Genomic DNA, 21568 nt, shown 5'->3' on the forward strand with positions numbered 1-21568 from the left:
TAAAGGCCTTTACACCTGTTTGTGGATATAGATGTATTGTACAATAATGCAATAGGATAATAAGTTTGGAAAACACTCTTTTTAAAGATTGGCTACTTCACTCTGGATATCTGTTATTTCTTGATTGTTTAGGATCACTGCCAGATCTATTTTTTCTCTTATACAATCCTTAATCTTTTAAAGTTAAATCCATTTCTATTATTTATACCATACCTTTTAGCATTTTTTCTTTGTGCATGTGCGTTTGGGTATTGGAAAGGGATTGGAGGGTGTAATGGTTCAAGCTTTGACAAGCAAATAGATAATCAAGAAGACAAATGACCTCTTTTGTCAGATGAAGCTCCATATTAATTTTAATTTTCTTTCATATAGCACATTGCATATGCAATCTGGAATCTGAAAATGCAGCAAATATCGGAAGAGAACCTACATGGAATTTATATCACTGCACAACACAATATTCTATATTTGGGAGAAATATCCTCTGGTTCAAGAGTTTAACTCACTGATGCACGTGTTTTGACTTAGTCCTGCAATTTAACAAATAATATTACCAAACTACATTTTGACTTTGTAACTGAAAGGATATGGTAATCCTACCCTACCCCATCCCCATTCTTCAAAAATATTCATGCCAAATACAACCAGAAAAACATCACTGATCTGCACATGATACAATATGCCCTTTTTGATCGTTTATACTGTGTTTTGCAACCTCATAAGATTTCACATATGCAACTGTCACAGAAGAAACAGGAATAAAGTTTGATTTTCTTAGATCACGTTTTGTCTTTGGAGACAATACAACGATTTACAATCTGTCGCTTATATGAGAAAACTCTGTCTAACCAATGTATACGTGTTTTATGTCCCCCCCGCCTCCCCTCCCCCCGGAGGTCCCACGAAACTGAGACGGTGCGAAATGCAGCCTTTCCAAATGTAACATTTTCGTTAAGGTATATAATTCTGAAGTGTTTTGAGAAGCAATTATTTTAGTTAATAATATAAGAATTATTCATTAAATCTCGGCAATCACTGCTCAATTTTCCCTATTCATAGACACAGATAACAGGCCAGCCAGTCCTACACCCTCTGCCAGACTGTTGCCAAAGGTTTTGAATGCATGCTATACAACTAAAGTTCAGAGGCATTATTTGTACGCAAAGAGGTTCTGAAAATGTGAGAATTAACTTGAAATCATTAATCACTGCTTTCTTTAAATACTTCTCCCATTGTTGCTCAACAGCAAATCTGGATGGCTGGTCCCGGGCAAAAGTGGTGAGCGACCTGGAGGGTTCTTTAAAAATATGGGCAGAGCGTGGAATATCTCAGTCACACCGGAAGATTCCCTCTCAACTATGATTAAAAATCGTAAAAATGCTCAGGGTTCGAAAAAGGAAAATGCTGAAAGGAAAGGTAATAGCAAACAAAGCCAATTAATTTCCTCGCTTTGAATCGCTTTGTTGTTCTTTTGACAATTAAATGTGAACACACACTCGTTCTGTGCAACTTTGAATGCACAGCCAATGCATTAATGTAGAATCTGCTAATAATTTGCGTTTCGTTGCTTATTATTTGAAATGTGTTTTTAAGTATATATGATTCTTACGGAATAAAATCAGCATGATGGTTGGTCAGCAGGACGGCCGAAAGGGTTCACGGAAAGGACAACTTTTCTATCCGATTAGCTGTTTTTATTCTAGCAGTCTGACCTCTGAAACCCTTGACCTTTAAGACATGACTCTGTTCTATCTGAACATTCTCAATACTAAAGGATAAAAAAAATCCAGGGTTACCCCTCGTTCATTCGACTTAAATTCTGCGCTGCGTGGCCGAATAGTATCCGTTCTGTTAGGCTTGCTTCTGTGCAATTATTTCCCAACTTGCATTAGAAAAGATGGACGATCTTGAATGTTAGTTTTGATTTTTTTAAATATTCAGTGACAACTAAAAGTAGGTTGTGGAATGATTTTTAGATACACACACAGCTGTGTGTATGTGTGTGCGTGTTGCAAACACACTTAAAGATGGTCTCTAAAAATCCAACCGTTGAGAAGGAAAGTAGACCATTGTTTTGTTCTCAGCTTGCCTTTTCTTTATAGAAAATTTAACATATTGACATACCTTGAAATTTTATTTCAAAGTTTTTGTGTATTAATGAAAACAATAAAATTTTAGCCTGACTTTTAAAAAAATCTTTAAATGCCGTTTGTTTGCGGACAATGAGCATCGGGCAGGAGGGAGAGGCAGAGAGGAATAGAAAGAGACATTCCATGGATACAACGTGTTGGGCTTTTCAAAGCAGCTTATTCCTATCAAAGCCCCGCTTCAGAAGTGAACGCCCTAATTCAAACCTTATTGTTACCCAGTGGCCTCCTTCACTAAGAGAAGAAATAGATATCACCTTTTCACGATTTAAGAAAGCAACTGCCGTAGAACACAAATTCTATTAAGAGGGCGTGAACTGAAGCCCAGTTTCTGCACCTTTACTGAATTTGCTAACTCCAATTTATTAATGCAACGTTAGTGCTTGTTGTAGGCAATAAACACGTGAATGCAATAATTCAGCATGTAGTTTAGAGGAAAGTTTCAAATGTGTGTTAAAAGGAAATAAACGAAATGGTTGCCTTTGTTAGTTGAGAAGTCCCCGCCCCTCAATCCTTTCCTTTTTCGAAGTATTTATGAGGCTTTAATAACTAAATAGTCTTTATTTCCTTTTTTAAACCATTGGAATTTTCTAACACCCTTTTAGATTGCAATAAATATGATGGATGAGATTTATTCAGGATATCATAAAATTATGTCATCATAATTTTCTGAAAACGGTGGGGTTTCTGACGAGAACAAAGGCAGAGTTCCAGGTACTAGTATGGGCTAGATAGAGCGGAATTTTAAAACTTATAACGAAATAACCTCTAGTGCTATTGTAAATACACCGATTGCAATTGCTAGTCTGCACGTTAGGAATCACCCGCAGAGAGAATATTAAAACAAGATCAAGTTAGACAGCACTGTGTCAAATTGGTTTCTCGGAGAATGATTCTGACTAAGGTTATTGCTTTTTCCAAAGCACTGCTGCTGCCAGTAAAAAAAGAGGATCGCCCACATCTATTTACACTTCCCTACCAAAAACAGATTCACTGTCCCCGAGCACAGATTTGCTCCGAATAGTTATCATGTCACAACTGCAAAACGCATTGGAATGGATTTTATAAAAATGCATTATTCTTGTAACTACTCTAATTTTTGGGAGGTATTTGGGTGGCGACTGGTTGCCAGGTTTGTAACAGGGGGAATAACAGTGTCCTTGTGAAAGTGAAAAGAGATTGTTCTTGTACAAGAAACATTGGTTCCACAGTACGATAGAAAATAATGATATGAAGGAGAAAACGGGGAGTAGAAAACTTGGAAAAACAATGCATGCGAGAAGCAAATTTATGGTGGAGTAAAAGAGGCAGTTCCTCGGTCTAATATATATAACTAGAATACCATCGGCGCCATAAAAGGTGGTCATGGTTGTGGGTCTGGGAAGAAGCGTCTCAGCATACAAAAAGCGAGGCAGGAAAGCCCTGAGTCCATTGATACAGTCACACTTCTATTTAGTTCTTGCCTTACAGAATCTCTGTAAAAACCTCTGAATCCCGCTTTGTAAGAAGAATCATTAGTAATGCATTGATACAATTTTGAGAACAAAATTCATTGGGAATAAAGAGAAATATGAAATACTTTCCGCCCTCCCAGTGGAAGGTGACACTTCTCCTTGGAGTATGAATTTGAAATCCCCCCTTCCCCCTCGATCACGTGACTCATTAAATAATTAATGCAGCTGTTGCAGAATAGATATGTATTCGTCGGTAAATCGCCGACATGGTCTCCCAATGTCTGACGTGAAATTCTACTGTCCTTTTAAAAACAAGCCTATAACTTGAGAGAGAGGCTGGAATAAAACAATTTGGGAAGAGAGGCACACCGTGGGTTGGATTATTGTAAGTACAGCTGCAGCGCCTCGTGTCTCTGTATGTAAATATTATGTGTGTTATTTATGTTTTACAAGACTGTCATAACATTTGATAAATAGTGTCTTTCCTCATATTTTTCAATTTACCACAGTGGTATGTTTGTTTATTTCTCCATTTTCTTTGATTTTTCTGTGAATGTTTTTCTTCTTGCTTTCTTGATTTATTGCAAAATATGTCAGCAACACTATGGATGCCATTGTGTGTAAGTTTATGTTCGTCTGCGTGATAAATCATGCTCTTTGAGAATGATGTGCAAGTGATGATATTCAGGAATGAGGAAGGTTGTAATCCTCTCCCCAGAGTTGATTATTGCGGGCCATTTGTAGCAATAGATCAGAGGATAATATGAAAGCTATAGCTGGGGGTCTTAAATTACAGCATCCGTGATTACCAATTATGGATAGTTTTGTATGAATTCTTTAAAACACAACCCCTCATTGGAATAAAAACCTAGTGAAGGAGGCGCTTTGGGTGACCAGAAATGAATTGCGAAACCCAATTTTGAAAATGAGCGAAGACTAACAGACTTCCACAACGCCTCGGTCCTTTTCTTCTGCGGTTGGACGCCAGCCAGTCAAATTGAAGCCATTAATAGCAGCGTAACATTTAACACCGATCGTTAGTGCAAACCTTTATGTAGTAAAATTAGAATAACTCAGTGATTGGCATTAAATATTAATGGTTGCAGCAGGCAAGGAACATCAGTATTGAAACATGCGTGCCTTTCAAAATACCATTATCTGTCAGCTAAATAGCAATCTTTTTCTTATTGAGGGATATTTAATGATCGTTTTTAATTATGATTATTTGAAGTGTTTTTAAGTGTTTGTTTTCATGATTACGCAGGGCTTCGTTGGAATTATCTATTGTAAATTCTATCTATTGTATATTCTATCTGGTAGCTCAACAAAGATGAAACCCTCAAAATACTTATTAACCATTTAATTATTTAATGTACAAGACATAGGCGTCAATAACAAACACTATTACTTGAGAACAAACTATAAATACGTGGAACAATGTTTAAGTTGTTAATGAATGCGATGTATTTTATGTCATAAATATAGAATATTTGTCATTGTCCTTTTGTAGTTGCCATACACATATATGTTTCAGGTAGTCATATATATGTGTGTGTGTGTGTGTGTGTATGTTACATAAAGTTAATGTAGGTAGCCATTGAATGGATTGGCAAAGTCTTATGTCTTTCAACAAATTGTAGCACATAATCTGTTTTCCTCAATATTTGAGTAACAGTGTGTGCTTGTAAATGGGGGGGGGGGGGGGGGGTGATGGCAGAAACAATGAAAATACAGAGTTCCTCTATGATTGGCAGGCCTTTGGGATGTCGATTTTCTTCATTTGCCAAAAAAATGCTCCTGAGAAAACAGAAAGGGGTAAGGCATTAGCAAATCGATATGAGAACACAATTGGATATTGCTTAGCTTCCATACGAAAGATGTGTAAATTTCTTTGCAAGTCTGACCCTAGATTCAATTGAGGCTTTATTAATTGATAACTCCCAGCACAAAATGGAAAAATAATGTGACTCAGTGCCCTCAACACACATGAATCATGCTCAATGGCACTACATTCGTTCAGCGGCGCTGATAGCAATGTGTGTTTTATTTTAGAAACAATTTATACCACGGAAAGGCAAAATACGCTCTTATATTCTGAAAATGTTAAGGCTTAAAGGCAGTTTCTTCTGTCCGTAGAAAATTTGCAGCTACATCCGCACAGACGATAACTGTGCTTTAAAATAAGCCTGACAATGCGGCGCCAATCCACTCAACGAAAAGCCCCTCCTAAAGGCTTTGTTCGTTCGCCTCTCTTTAAGGAGCGGTGGCGACTTCTATAGACAGCAGCACATAAAGACTAAAGCTAATCTACTTCAAAAACAGAAAAAAAACGTAACATTTGAAACCGAGCCGATAATGTTGAACAATATTTTGTGCCTGATTCTTTTCAGTTCTTGGAATTTTTATCACGTTGTCTACTAATTTTTTTTCTCCTGCAGATCACATTCCACTGCATGAAAAAAAACAACAAAACTATGCAAACAGGAGGATCGTTGCTCAAGTTTTGTGATTTCTGGACTCTTTCCTCCTTAACTTTGTTTCTTTTCCTTTATCCATCAGCTGCCAGAATTAACTTTGTGAACGAGTGTAAGATTTATTTATGGTGTCTGATTTCATAATTGCTTTGCTCTCTCCCTTATCTGCATCGTTCATTTGCGTTGAAATCCTTCAAACTGAACAGATATATTTTAAATAAAATCCTCGTAAAGGGATGATAATGTATTAATGGTTGCAAGGAAACAACCGTACGTACTCTCAGAATAGACGTTGCCCTTATAAGATGGCTATTTAATATACAGGTAATTATATTCCTCATAATAAATCATGTCCCTTCTCCCTGTTAATACATTTTGCTGGGCTATATATGGCTATTTAAAATTGATGAAAAATTACGACTATTTTCCATGGGAACTGTACCATAGCCTTTCTCAGACACCGTGCAGAAGAATGGGTGAGGATGTCAATATATTTACATTTCCTCATATTTGAATAGTTATAGGACGCAAAACTAAACATATAGCCGTTACAATTTATCAACAAATCGCTTATTAAATAAGAGTCGAATGGTTAGGTAATTTATGCTTTGTTCATACATTGAATCACAATGTTGTAAGAAGTATTTAATGAAAACTAAATAATAAGAATGGATCCAGGACATACGATAAGATCATGGATCACAACTAAAATGTTACAAACATACTTAATTTTGCTGCTAATGTTTTGTAAAATAATATTTGTCAACATGGACAGAGGTAGCCAAGCTAAGCGGTCAGTGTGGGTAAACTTGTTCAATATAAATTCATATATTTTCTTAAAGAATGCATAATTAAACGGTCAGCATTGTAGGTAGGCATGTACTGTTCTTGACTTTGCAATTCAAGGCGTTTTAACGCCTCTCAATAACCGATAAAATTAGCTCCAGCACAGACAAGGTAATAAATTATAGTGATGCTGCTCCATGCTCCCAGACTGGCTATTAGAAAAGTGAAAATGCAATAACTATAACCTCTGACCTTTCACTGATAATACAAAACGAAACTAATTTTGAGGAACAATTCACTTGATGGGTCCAGTGGTATATAGTTCTCTTTTACGAGATATGACGATTTGGGTTTTTTTGTTCAGTGCTGCCTTCAAATAACAGAAGACCTAGTATTTTTGGTGCCAAATTTGCCATGTTTCTCCATTCCTTTGTGTTGAAATGTAGTCGGTCTCCAAGGAGCAATTGTCCGAAATTGTTGCAATTGGAGGAACAAAAATAGGATAAGGTGATGCCCTGTTCGCACTCCGTGGAGACTTGAGGTTTATTTGCTTGAAAGTAATGATTGTAATCATTTTATAAATCACTTGGACATTGTTAGGAAATTGACATATTCGGATTGGATCATTGTACTTAAAAACTAATATTGCTGCATTCTGTGACTCTTTCACTCTCCCCATCGGTCTCTCCCTCCCTCCTCTCTCATGCTATTGCTTTCTTCTCTCTCTGTTTTCTCGTCTGTATGCCTCTCCCTCTCTTTCTGCATTTCTTACTCAGTCTAGCCCGCTGCTGAATATCACAGAATATTTAACTGGCATGCTCCGTATTTAAAGGAGTCGGGCTAATGTTGAACTGCGATACCTCAGCTCATACGGAAATCATTTCTGACATCCAGCGACCAGGCCCGTTCCTATTGGACACGTTAACTCACATCTTTATTTCGTGTTCCATTTAGCATTCTGTCGGTTTTTTGTACTGCCTCCCGTTGTCAACAGCCTATCCTTAAACATGCTGAGTTTAGAATAATAGTTTGATTTTTAACAATTTGTACAGAATTAAGCATTTGGAATAATTAAACTACTCGGTCTTTTTTTCTTGATAGTCCGTTCAGGCAAAGATCTGGTCGTGTTAACGGCTGGATGTGATTTCGCAGTATGGCCGCTATTGAATTCATTCCTCCCAGGCGAAGCAATGCCTCTTTCGATGGCAATCCCGCGATTTTCCAGAATGCAATTTTTTCCAAATCCACCAGAGTCCAATAAATATTTTTCCTCCCGCGGGGGTTATAGCTGAGCTCCGCCACCTGTGATGAAAGACCAAATTCAGTGATCTTTTTCCAAGTTCCATTGCAATAATCCAACAGGTAAGCGAACCAAGTGAGCTGCAGCTTAAACATTTTCCCCCCTCTGCAGCTCTGAATTCCAGAGTGGATATAATTAATGGCCTATAGCTTGACCTGAGAGAGAGGTCCCCGGTTGGTTTCCGTGAACTATTGCTGACTTTTTGTGTGTAACGGATTAAGACAGACGTGGCCTCTCCCACACCAACAGCCGCCGCCCCTCACCCCCACCCCGTGATATCCACCCCCCCCCCCCACCCCACACACTCAAAAGTGCTCTTTTCTGAGAAGGCGGTGAAGATTTCTACAGAAAAATCCTTTTCTCCTCAAACTTCCGAGAGATCTTTCAAACAGTCAAACGTTTGGTTTGGGTCTACCTTTGATGGCTGTTAACACCTCCGAGTTCGTGGAAGAAGCTTCAAAAGCATTTTTAGATAGGGTGTTATCCTCAAGATGAATGTGCACATGATTTATGACCTGGGTAAACAGTGTTTACCTATTGTACTTGCGACTTTTAAAGCTCCCAAACTAAAGATCCATCCAGCGTTGGCCGTTTAAAGTGCCTCAACTCAATCTCTTGGTCTTTTCATTGGAACCTCGAGAGAGAGAGAGAAACAACTTACTTCCTTAACCTTTACAGAATGGTTCCACGTCTAGTTTTATTCCAGGCGAAAATATTTTTTGTTTTACTAAACACTGCTGATGTAGTTTAGAATACAACAGGACGTTTTGCTGGTATAACGTGCGCCACTGTAAAATAGTGCCGAAAAGTGCTGGACCATTTTCTAATTCATGGGAGTACAACATTCTGTTAACGGAAAACGTTTTAATAGGTTTCCATTTCCTCAGGCATTCCTAGCCAGATAGACGACGAGCGATAAGGCGACGTTTGATGTTAGCAGAAAATGGGTTTGCATTAAATTCCTCTTTTTTTAACAAATCATTTTTATACTCTGTGGCCAGCCTCCGGCAAAATAAAAATGTACCAAGTGTTTGGTATGCTGTGGAAGATAGATTCAACTGCAGGCGTCTGAATGGATCTAGAAATAATCAAATTGAATTTAATCGGTTTTGGCATATAAGCAGAGCTAACCGTTTTACAGCAGAAGGCCCTTTTTATGGGAATAATATCCAAATGGAAAACTAGAGGCTTATCTGGTACATTTTTTTCTTGGTAAATGCCGAAACAACCTAACCCAGCATAGATTCTAAAGGACGCTCCGAAATATTCTTTCTACGTTTTGGCAGCAAAGTAAAAGAGCACTGACATTAAAGACATTCTTATTAAAAATTAACTCTTTCCTGTCATACAGTCTGTTCGCCTGCATTATCTCGCAAGTTAAGCGAATAGTTTGTCGCTGCAATGCTGTTTAGCTTCGTAGATCAAAGACTCTCTGTTCTGGTTGTACAGTAACCCTATTGATCTCTCTTTGACTCATGCCAGGAATTCTCAAACCCCCCAAAACAGATTTCTCGTTAATTTAAGTCAACATCTTTATTTAGCTTAGTTTGTAATTTTTAGGGTTACGTTAATGTGAAAAGTAAAATGAGAAGGCAGTGATATGAGGCAAGTTGCAGAGCCAAACCGCTCTACAGCACGTCACTGTGCTGCAGGTCAAATGTCACATTAAACACAAGTTATGCATTAATAGGTCAGATGAGAAGGTACATTTGGAAACGTGCCAGTGTACATTATGCAACACGTTTTTTTTGCACGGCGGTCATTCACTATTATCGTATAAACTTTCTTAAATGTTGAAGAGCACATTACTTAATGAAGGCGATTCTTTTCAGCTTTTAATACTGTGGCCTAACCTAAGACATCTAAGCACATTCCGATGGGCGTGTAAGATGTTGGTACATTGCACTTTGACGAATAGTTCTTAGCTGAAATCACAACTTCGATTTCAAGCGACACTTAACTAAAATAGAGTGTCAAATAAATATTTTTTGGTTAAATTCACATTATTGGTGTAATATAAATCGCATATAAATCTATACGCGTATATTACATGTTTTACGACTGTTCCATTAATTATTCTATAATTTGTTCTTCAAAATTAAGCTTACATTCAACTGAATTTTAAATTTGCCGAATGGAAGAATATAAGACTTCCTGAAATCAGAGACAGGCTGCTAATTTTACTATCGGATGTATGACCACTTTGCTAAAGAAAGTGCACTGCTGTGAACTAATCATTTTCCTGTTAAGAATAAATAAGGCGTTTAATTTTGGGAGCCCCGCTTTCCTTTGACAGACTGTGCGTGGGTGTAAACCAAGCCCACTATCACAGCGTTCCACATAGCAGAGTGGAGAGACCACAGGTTATCTGTTCTGATCCAAAACAGGCGTCCCAGTAAAACTTGCCTTCTCAAAAATCAACTTGCTGTTTTTTTCTTTTGCAGCGAAAGTTGGAGAGGGGGTGGGAAATAAGCAAAAGAAGTTATTCAATCTCTACTTTTCCTGGCCCTGGTTTCTTGGAAGAAGCTAATTACATGAATTTATTTTGACTTTTTTTAAAAAAGCAACCTACCTTTGCAAATATCTTGGATGGAAAACAGTAAGAGTGCAGAGTACCTCTCGTCACCCACTAGAAAGCGAGAAGTTTTTGAAATGCGTGAGTTTCAGCGATCCAACACAAAAAAGAAGAGTTCAATTAACAATTGCTAAAGTCTGTATAAAATGGGGAAACGTTGACGTACTGACCACGTGAATGCATAATCCAAGCGCATTTACTCTGGCATTTGGATGGAAGGCCTTCGCCTGTGTCTCCGGGCTGTGATCACCCAGTCAGTGCTCTGATTATTTACAGCAGACCATTTAAAAAATAAATCGGGTCAGGGGGAAGATATGTGTGCCGTCCAATATCTCTTATCAAAGGATTATATGCGATCGCAGAGAAAGCCTGGGATAATGGGACGGATTGTTATTTTGGAGACATTTCAAACCCTCCCGTTGATTGATCATTAATGTGGTGAGTTATTACTATTCAAGGAAAGGTCATTCAGCCAGAGACTTATATCTGTCACAATGAGCCAAGACATATTTTATTTCTTTTCCTTTATTTTTTTATCCACTTAGCCCAACTGCAAATGTTTAACTATGCTCCTGATACTCAAAGACAGTAAATCAGTTCACCCGGATGATAATTCTCAAGTCTTTTACTCAACTGTGAATGCGCGCGTTTGAGGTTATATGCGTTGGATTCAAGAGTCGTCATTCAGACCCATCTTCATGCATCGATATTAATGCTCCTTTCCTTCTCTTGTTTTCTCATTGGATGTCCTTATATTAATTTAACAAAACAAAAACAAAACGAATTTTAAACATAGCCGTTTATGGCACCCAATGATTCATGAACATTTGTTTCCCAGACAAGGTAAATAATTTATGAGTTTAGGAATCCGCAGCGAAAAAACTAGCCCTTTTCGATGGCATTTCTTCCACCACTCGGATCCTACCCACGAATAAATACCGCGAAAACCCTTTAAAGTTCACATAAATGTATAATTCAACATTTTAAACGTTTTATATGAAAACACAAAAGGTTTTCCTTGATTAAAATTATCAGGTGAATCCCTGCATTAACCCGTATCCCAGGCTTTCTTCTTTGTTCTGCTACGGTGCTGGCGTTTTGGTCACATATAAGTGATTAAGCTTTATTATTAAGTTTAGTCCAAGAACGTTGCTTCTCCTTTTCACGCATTCGCATTCAATCATTTTGAATATTAATAATTTAAGTCATTCGATATTAAACAAAGGTAAAGATTAAACATGTGTAACTGTTGCCGCTTTTGGAAGTAACAACACGTTTATACTGGGAGCTCACAAAGCCTGTGTGCTTTATCTTTGCAAAACTGATGCCTTTGGGGACAAAATGTAACGAATATTTAACCAGGAAACAATAACAGAACCATAGAGGAGGAATGCCCATATTTTCACGATTTAAAACATCAGCTGCTCTACATATTTTTTGTTTTGTCGAAGGACTAGAATATAATGAACAATTGATTTTAAAATATAAATCCAATTTTCAAATCATTTAACGTTGTCATTCTAATTTTGAATAGCCGTTCAAAAGAAAATACCGAATAAAAATTAATTGGAAGATTCAAATGATTTAAAATAACACATTCATTTAATATTCATGTTTGTTGAAGGCCCAACATTGAATGACAAGCCTACATAATCCAAATATATAAAACTGACTAAATGCTGTGTGTTTTAACTATAGCCAGGCTAACGTTTGTTAGGAGACAATAAAATCAGGCAATTAAATGACGTTTAGGGTAGTAAACATAGATTTAATTTATTGACCACATTAGATAAGAATTCCACAAAAACATGAAATAAAATGATTAAGCACAAATGGCCTTACATGAGCAATTTCAAAAAATATACGCAGCATATCATTTCAATTAGAAATGTCAAAATTCTGGTTAGATGATCAAATCTAAGTATAAATAATGTATAAATATATAAATAAAAGCATTGACAATTGATGTTTTCATGTGAGTATATTACAGTGCCGTTTCTAATGCATTATTACTAATTCCTGACGCTCCACTTTTCGCTGTTTCTTGCTGTCATTTGCTCGAATACACTGTCGATTTCCTCAGAGGTGGTGTGCAGCCAATTCGATTTTGTAACGATTTTCTTGATCGAAGGTTTGTCTTTTTCTTTCCCTTTTTTTGCAGTCTTGGCTCTTTATAAAGACCCCCTCAGCAGCTACACCTTAGCTCAAGGACTAGCAGCACTACTGCGGTAAGTCACATTATATTCACTTAATACCTGAACCATTTCCCACAATTCAGTGTTCTGCTTATCTATCAGATAGAAAAATATGCAGATAGATAGATAAGCTGATAAACCTGTTATTAGATAAACTGGCATACGTTGAAGATGTATTTAGTGTCAGCCTTGTTCAAGGTACATAACACCTTAAAATCGCGTTCAAAGTTTTCAATTGCCTTTTTTTGGTTAAAGTCTGTTTAAGATCTAAATCAGATACTTTGTTGACGACGATCTTCAATCATTAGTTCCACAAGAATTATACAGACAACATTTGAAACTGCATGAGCAAGTTCAAATACCTTACCACCATACGAAAATTCGAATTAAAAAAAAGCTGTATTTTAAAATTGGTGTTTGTTGTGTTTTCCATCTGGAAGCAAATATTTTAAAAAGATTCATTGACGAAATCACTGAGGTGAAACTGGTTCTTCTCCAAGTCGCGGAAGCAGAATACAAGCACAATGATAAATGCAGGAAAATGGGATTGCCGAAAATCGTTCAGTCTTACAAGTTACGAACTTGCAAAGTTATTTATTCAGCCATGTCATGATTAGGAAATGGCATACGATATTGTCTAACATTATGTAACCTGTCCTACTTCTAAGCAGGTGGGACTCGTTTCTTTAGCGGCAAGAATTCGAGTCTCATTTTGTGAAGTTATATCTTGGCTGCTGAGCACTCTTGTAGAAAATCACTGCACGTTAACAAAAATCAATCCGTTCGACTCCTCACTTATTCCAGCAGAAGTGATGCATCTACGAGGTTTCGGACTTCTGAATTGCTTTTTAAAACCCCCCCCAAAAAGACTTAGTTGGCAAAAAAAAGAGAATAGTATGAAGGCGTAGTAAAAGTTGCCGAGTTGTAGATTCTTTCGCCTGTCTTCCGCCTACGCCGTTCAGGCTCCCCTTTCATGTACCTAACTAGTGCAACATCTATCCCTTTTACACTGTTTACAGCTACGGTGCCATGAAGTCATAAATCTTACGTAGCCATGAACGACAGAAGCAGCGGCATGCATAAAAAAGAGCTTAAGTTCCAAATTCTTTTTTCATTGGCTTTCACTCAAGTGACAATTCTCTCTCTCTCTCCCCCCATTGTCAGGAGTGAATTGTTTTTATTTTAAAAAAACATCTTAAGTGTCCAAGCGAGTGCAGCACACAGCCCACATTAAAAGTTTGTAGAGGGGCTGTTGCATATTGTGCGTTGCTACATGTTCAACACAAGAGAAATACCTCCTCCTCCTCCTTCTCCTTACGCTACGTCCATTTTCTTTTTCTCTACCGCACCCAGTCGGGTACTAAAGTTTCTTTTTTGTCGTGAATAAATTATTAATTAATGATTCATTCCACGAGTTAAGTAAACAAGGCGATAGATGGAAATATCTATATTTGCTGAGCTGTGCAATGAGAAGTTCACTTTATTGTTATAATATCTTTTATTAATATTTTGAATGGTGAAAGGATGCACTTTGCCCGAAAAATATATTAGCATAAACTGACACTTAATTGCCAAACACGTGAAGCAAACAGCGAGCTTGCCATGTTAGTCTAGGCCTTGTCCACCACGTCGCTAATTAGCATAATTTTTCACTTGTGACGCTGTGTTTCGAGGGGATTAACACTCGTTGCCTGCCCAGCACTCAAGAAAGAAATCGTTTTCCCCCTTAAAACCGTGCTTCTAATATATATATACATACGTATTCATAACAAACATACCGAATATATGGGTTTCCTTTCTAGTTCACTGTGCCCTGTAATGCTGAGAAACCATTGTTATCTGTGAGTAGGGCGTACCAGTCTAGGGCTCAATAATATCAGGGCTGTCCATTCAAGCCTTGAGCTTTCTACAGTTCTTTGAAGCTGTACCATCTCGCCTTTCTTTGCCGTTGCCTTCAACGAGTGAATTTCAGCGCCATAACCAGCTGTTTTATCCTTCCTTTTTTATATGTATATAAAAGAATTTGGGAACTCCTGCTTATCGATTGCGTGGTGAATCTGAAATATTATGTCTTGCTCTGCTTCTATCGTCAGTGGCTAAGGTAAGCTGGACTCAAATAGGCTATCACTCGTGAATGGCGGAGTATATGTCCCAGTGATTTATGACCATATGACTTCAATCTCGGTTCAAGAAGAGTTCACAAGCTATAGCTTCCTTTCACGCAGCGACTGTTTCACATTGTATCTGAATTCAGCACGGAGCCCGGTCCTTGGGCCTTTTGGGGGGCTAATTTGGAGTATTTTTCAAAACCAAGCTCTCAGTTGTGATTTAAGACATATTTACGTGGACGTCTTACGGTGCTCTATAATTTAAGGTGTATGACGACTTCCCCTATTGTTGTCCCATTAACTAGGATGCTTATTTTCTGTATATTTAACACATTTCGGACAATCAAATTCCCCTTCGCTTGTTTAGCTCTGTAAGGACTTGCGATCTGCAGGTACTGCGTGTCGGGACTATGGGGAGTGAAATCTTAGGATATTACTCTCCAAGCCTCTGTGCTTCTCCGAAACATGGTGGCAACCGGCGACTGGAGCACGCCTGACTTTTCTGACTCTGTTCTATATTTACCAAAGCACCATTAGAAATAGAACCATTCATTTATATTGCTGTAAAATTCTAGCTTTATTAGCACGCTTAAACTCCGTTGCAATCTACAGCTTCCTTCAGTCCATTCGTAGCACCCGGCTGAAGGCGGGTCTTTTTTTTAGAATTTATTATGTTTACATAGGTAAATAAAACTTTGAAACGCTTTCTCTCTGTTGCAATGGGTGGAAAGGGATTTCTCTATGCGGCTTTGAAAGCAAAGCTTGCAATTTCACTATGCATTTTATCTTCTAATTGTAGCCAATTAGAAACTCTGAACCTGCTTTAAAGAACAAAGATAATATCCGACAACCGGCTGTACCAACCCCGCGAAGTGCAAATAAGCAGAAACGTAAACTCCTGCATTATAAATTCCGATTTTATGTTTTAAAGAATGTCGAAGCAGGTAGCCCGTGTCGACTGAATCTCATTTTGTAACAGACCTATTCGATTTTTCCAGAATTTTGTATTAATTTGAATGTATTGCTTGATTTTTAAATACATTTCCAACCTTTTACTTTATATTTTATACCAAATAAATTATATATAATCCTACGCAAACGCGAGAGCGTAATAAAGATCCCATGAAGCAAAAATCGATCTTGCCAACATATTTTAATTCCGTCTTTCACAAATGGAGATGTTTAATATATTTTCAAGGCCAAATCGTCGATAGTTCACATTCCGCTGTTATAAACTGTAAAAAGCATTAGCGTCGTTATAAATGTTAAATCACATTTAGCATGGCGAGAGGTATTGCACGCGATACAGACAAGCAAGCATTTGAATTGTGTTGCTTGCACTTATTCGAATAATTTTGCTTCACGTATCTTTAATCAATGTCAGATACCAAAACTGATATTTCAAAATAACTAGCTTTTAGAGAGAGAGAGAGAAACCGTGCAAGCCTTAGGAAGAACTGGCTGGTTCTTGCACATAATTCGCCGATTTTCTGATGCGCTCTTTCTAATTCTGCCAAGCGCTTCGGGTCATTTAAAAAGTGTCAAACTGGAATTGTACTTGAAGCACAAACTCGAAAGTGATGTGCGAGTCTGGAGCAGAAATGAGAACTCTGTATATTCGAGCAGCGTGGGGTTTGTGTCGGGGATGTCTCGCGGTTTGAGCTGCTCCGGGAGTCCTTGGGCATTTTTCACCCAAAAAAAATCTTTGTTGGTCGGCTGGCCCTCATACATCAAATTATAGAGCACCTTCCAAGACAGTACCTATTATCCTTTTTGTTTCTTGGTTAAGAGAGAGGTTCAAATTCTGGTCATGGAGAACACAATCCCCTGTATCTTTGCCGATCCATCATGAATAGTTAAAGCTGTGGCGGGGAAGAGGAAAAGGGCCCTAAAATATCGCCGCAAGGCCAAGCATGAGCCGTCCAAAAACATATCTAGTTTGCATGGGCATGGACAGAAAAAGAAGGAGCAAAAGCACTTACTCCCTCGCCTTCACTATGGCACAGTAACACACTTTAAGCAGACACGTTAAATACATTTGTGTCCAATTTCAGAAAACAATTGTCCCAAATGGTTAAGAGACTCTAAGCGCTGTGTATATAGAATGGGCATTGTTTCTCAGCGCTATCTCATTTTATGGGTTTTTCTTCTGTGCTTTTATCCCATGTTATCAGTGCTGCCTCTTAACAGCAAAGGAGTGAAGAGATATAAATTTTAGATTGCCGCGTTAAACAAGAAATTATGATGGCTATAAAAGTATGTTTCGGATTAGAGTTTGAATACATCGCTACTGAAACATCCATAAGTTTCCTTCTATTTAAACCAGATGTTTTCAGGCGAAATCTCACCCCGCCATGAACGCTGTACATTTACAAATGTTGATATTTTGGCAGCTCCGTTTTATAACAATAGCTGTAAACCTAATTTTAAGCGGTAGGTCAGATTTTTAATCTAGAATATTGACAGCATGACAATTAATCAAGTAAGGGGCAATGAAATGAAATGTAACGATGTTTTGTGTGTATTTTAACTGAACTGGATGTGAAAGTTTATGTAACTCCCTGCTAAGATAGCCAATCCCAGTTTGTCTGAAGTTTTTTTCATAAATAATTATCATTTTTGGAACATTGCCTAAACCAAAAGAATTTAGCTGTGAGCTAATGTTGAATCTGATCTCGATTAAAATAGTTTTGCAGTTGGCCATGTGAATTTTTTAGTTTTCTTCCAGGGCTCAGTGCAAGAGTCCCCTCCTCTGCAGTCCAAAATAGCCTGGAATCAAGACCAGCCGTGGCATCTGCTGTGCTTGTGTGGTGAACGCTATTCATGTCATTTGCTTTTGAGTATGTAAGATGGATCCACACACGTTCCACTATTATTCTGTGGTTCTTCTAACCTTAGGTCAACTGCCAGGAGGCTATTGGAAGAAAACGTCACGTGAATCGGGGTGCCAATGTTATTCGATAAGGGTGCAAGGACCCTGACAGTTTGTGAAATAAATATTGGGAAACTGCGAGATGCAAAAAACGACGTACTACGACAACTGTACTCTATTCGGTGGATACACATACCAGGGAGCAAATGGTTTCAGCTATGAAGTGGCGCAGGAACCCTATCCACCATCTTCTCACGTTGAAAGTGATTACCAGAGGTCGGCCTGTTCCCTTCAGCCAGCTGGCACTAGTGCTCCGCATCCCAAATCTAAAGACATCAATGGGAGCTGCATGCGTTCGAATCTCCCCGAGCACCGCCAACCTCCACCTGTCTCACCTCCCCAAAATCCTAGCAACAACTCGACACAACCAGGCACCAGCAAGTCTCTGCCCAAGTCTTCCCACACCTCCACACCCAGCCTCACCAAGCAGATATTCCCATGGATGAAAGAGTCACGGCAAAACTCCAAGCAAAAAAATAACAACTGTCCCACCACAGGTACACTAACTTTCTTTTTGCAGTTTTAGGGATTCAAGCATCAAATGAAAAGGCTGCAAGATTATTTAAGTCAAAACATTAAAAACACTATTTTCAAATTTCTGCAGCATGTAAAGCCTTTGTCTATACATCGTTAACACTTTGTTGGCCCATTGTTAACATTAAAACATATTGTTCCCCCACCCTCCCACCCACCCCCACGTCTTCCAAATTCTCAAAGTTATTATTTTGCTTTGAAACTGAAACATGTTCTACCATGTAATTCAATAAATGTGTTACACTATGCCACTGCTCCTAAACAGCCCAGAATGCACAAAGGTCACGTACTGGTTGATTGTGAAACCAGAAAGTTGACATGACATCAAAAAGTGAAGTAATAAAACGCAGGTAATACAAAAATTGCTACAACCTTATAAATACTAATGCTGCTTCCACTAATATAATTACTAATAACAACAATATTAACCATATCGGTGTAGCAGTTCTTGATTCTAAGCATGATCTTGGATGGGTCATAATTATATAATACGACTGGTTACGTTGCAAAACATCATTTGGCCTGTCCTCTTTAAGTGTATCACTTCAACTGTGGAATATATTGTTCTAAACATTGTGTCAATATGATTATGATTCAATTTTCTGAGCTCCAGGGATCCCACGTCATATTTCTGGTGTTGGGGGTATAGAACTTTTAATAACGTTTATTGTGAAATGATAGGCCTTGATGTGTTAAAGGGAGAGCCTCTGTTTTTCTTTCAAGACTTATTAAATTTATGTGGAGAATTTTCTTGTTCAGATCGGTGCACTTTTAAGAGGTAATTATCTTTATTTTATTGCTCACAGCTGAAAATGTCAGCGGGGACAAAAGCCCGCCGGGTTCTGCCTCAAAGCGAGCGCGCACTGCCTATACCAGCGCGCAGCTGGTGGAACTGGAGAAAGAATTCCATTTTAACCGTTACCTTTGCAGACCTCGCCGAGTGGAGATGGCGAACCTGCTTAACCTCAGTGAACGACAGATCAAGATCTGGTTTCAGAATCGCCGAATGAAGTACAAAAAGGATCAAAAAACGAAAGGCATGGTGAGCTCTTCCGGAGGACAATCGCCCACGGGAAGCCCTCCGCTTTCCGTCCAGCCCCCCACCGGATTTGTAAACGCCATGCATCCGCTTGCTAACAACTCTGCCTATGACGCCCCATCACCGCCGCCTTTCAATAAACCTCATCAGAACGCTTATGCTATGACCACAAGTTACCAAAACCCAATGAAAGGTTGCCCATCTCAGCAACAGAAAAGATACCCTGGGACAGCTCCAGAATACGACCCCCATGTACTACAGGGAAATGGCAACTACGGGACACCAAACTTGCAGGGTAGCCCTGTGTATGTTGGCGGGAACTATGTGGATTCTATGTCCGCTTCGGGGCCTTCCCTCTTTGGCCTCAATCATCTTTCTCACCCTCCATCCACAAACATGGACTACAATGGTGCTGCTCAGATGGCTCCCAGTCAGCACCATGGACCTTGTGACCCACATCCAACCTACACAGACCTTTCATCGCATCATCCTTCTCAGGGAAGAATTCAAGAAGCTCCCAAGCTGACCCATCTGTAGCAGGCCTAAGCAGGGAGCTTTACTGAAGAGAATAATGAGTTATCCTTTCCTTTTCTCATGATACCTCTTTGGCCCATTCCCTTACTTGTGTCTTCTTGTTTCATGTATGTTGACTTGTATTAATATATTTTGTTCATATTGTCCCTTCACAGAACCACCCTTCCTCTACAGAGTATCCCTGCTCCACCCCACCACCCTAGCCCTCTCCTAACTCCCAGATCCCTCCACCCCTCCTCCTCCTCCTGCCCCCACCCCCCCATTACAATCTTTAGGGTTCTTTGAAATTGGTAATGCACAATCCTAAAGGTTGTACAGGTACATTTCCTTTTTGGACTTAACGTGAAACAGGGTAAATTAACAAATCTTCTGTCCTTTGAAAAAAGCAAAAGTGAAGACATTTTGGGTATTTGCTAATGCTGAATTTCCTTTGGACACCTGTATTGCACTTATTGTTTACATTTCAATGGGTGAAAAAGCTCATAAGAGGCAAACAACTCCAACTCGGCCTTGAAGGAATCTTAAAAATGAGTAGCTGGTGCGTCTTTCAATATGTGTCTATTCTGGTGAACATTCAGATATATTTATTGATTAATGCCAGGAAAATATTTCTTCTTTTTTTGTATTATTTATCCCCAACAATACGTATTTATATAAAAAAAATAAAAATCTGTACTTTTTAGTATTTACCTGTCGAAGCAGTTGTATTCACGTCACTGTAAACAAGTTTATTTTAGTTAATGTAAACTAGAACAAAAATGTAGCTTTCTGTTACCATTGTACCTACAAATAATGTAGTTATATTGAAGGCATGGGAACAGAATTGGACAGTAATTGTATAGTCATGATTTAGAAAAATATAGCAAATTCTCCTTTTCTGACACTACTTGCCTTCTTCGTAGTTATTTTCCTTGCTAAGAGTTGTCTGTCAAACAATTCTGGAATAAATCTCCTGTTAACAGATTTTTGTTGTATGGTTTATGTATCAATGATCATAACATGGAAATATAACATATATATGCAACCATTAAAAATATTTAAGAGGCTGTACATTAGCCATTATCTCTGAAATAGGCAACTGTGATGGCCAAGCTATTCAAATCATGCATTTTAAGCTCTCTTTGCATTACTCCTACACAGACAAACACGCTTACACACATTGGTACCAGTAGGAAAATTTAACTCGTTTATAGGTCGTTGCCTAATCATTCCACTGCTTTTATATGTCTCGTCTATTCTAATATCAGAATGGGGGAGGGGATTTGTGCGGAGGACAGTGCTCACATAATGCCTCTTACAAAACTAAAGAATGAAGCACTTCTCCAGCTTGTAAATATCTTTATTACCAAACAAGGTCCAGAGACTTACACAAACATTCAGGAATTAAGGGGTAAAAAGTTTCCATCCAGTGTAAGGAGACACCACGTGCTGTCTGGGCAAAGCAGTCATTGGATCTGCAATAGAAACAAAGACCAAAGCATGAGCAGTCT

The 21568-nt window shown here is 38.4% G+C and overlaps 1 protein-coding gene and 1 long non-coding RNA gene across 7 annotated transcripts; one reads left to right on the plus strand and one right to left on the minus strand.

Annotated features, from left to right (window-relative positions):
• Positions 1-1367: 1367 nt before the first annotated feature.
• LOC145359314 (homeobox protein Hox-B3a-like) lies at positions 1368-21042 on the plus strand. 5 transcript variants are annotated; one of them, XM_080213907.1, is made up of 5 exons: positions 1368-1416; positions 12898-12964; positions 14952-15032; positions 17938-18468; positions 19312-21042. In XM_080213907.1, exons 4-5 carry the CDS (start codon positions 18054-18056, stop codon positions 20079-20081), a joined length of 1185 nt encoding a protein of 394 aa, XP_080070033.1. In that variant the 5' UTR covers positions 1368-1416; positions 12898-12964; positions 14952-15032; positions 17938-18053; the 3' UTR covers positions 20082-21042. The 5 variants fall into 5 exon arrangements, with proteins under 5 accessions (XP_080070033.1, XP_080070035.1, XP_080070034.1 ...); XM_080213908.1 differs by lacking the exon at positions 1368-1416 and adding an exon at positions 10722-11174; XM_080213909.1 differs by lacking the exon at positions 14952-15032 and having other exon boundaries at positions 1369-1416.
• LOC145359324 (uncharacterized) lies at positions 3780-10844 on the minus strand. 2 transcript variants are annotated; one of them, XR_013889560.1, is made up of 3 exons: positions 10734-10844; positions 8696-8795; positions 3780-8163 (listed from the first exon to the last, which is right to left on the minus strand). It is a non-coding gene; the product is annotated as an uncharacterized LOC145359324 (long non-coding RNA). The 2 variants fall into 2 exon arrangements; XR_013889561.1 differs by having other exon boundaries at positions 8696-9239; positions 10734-10829.
• Positions 21043-21568: the final 526 nt, after the last annotated feature.

This window comes from Carcharhinus amblyrhynchos, chromosome 27 (assembly GCF_965287045.1).
Source record: "Carcharhinus amblyrhynchos chromosome 27, sCarAmb.v2.hapA, whole genome shotgun sequence".
Lineage (NCBI taxonomy): Eukaryota > Metazoa > Chordata > Chondrichthyes > Carcharhiniformes > Carcharhinidae > Carcharhinus > Carcharhinus amblyrhynchos.

Excerpts from the sequence above, each read along its gene's own strand:
- LOC145359314 (XM_080213907.1), top strand. The coding sequence starts at position 18,054 with ATGCAAAAAACGACGTACTACGACAACTGTACTCTATTCGGTGGATAC. Across the intron at positions 18,469-19,311 it reads TAACAACTGTCCCACCACAG|CTGAAAATGTCAGCGGGGAC; the intron begins GTACACTAACTT and ends TATTGCTCACAG.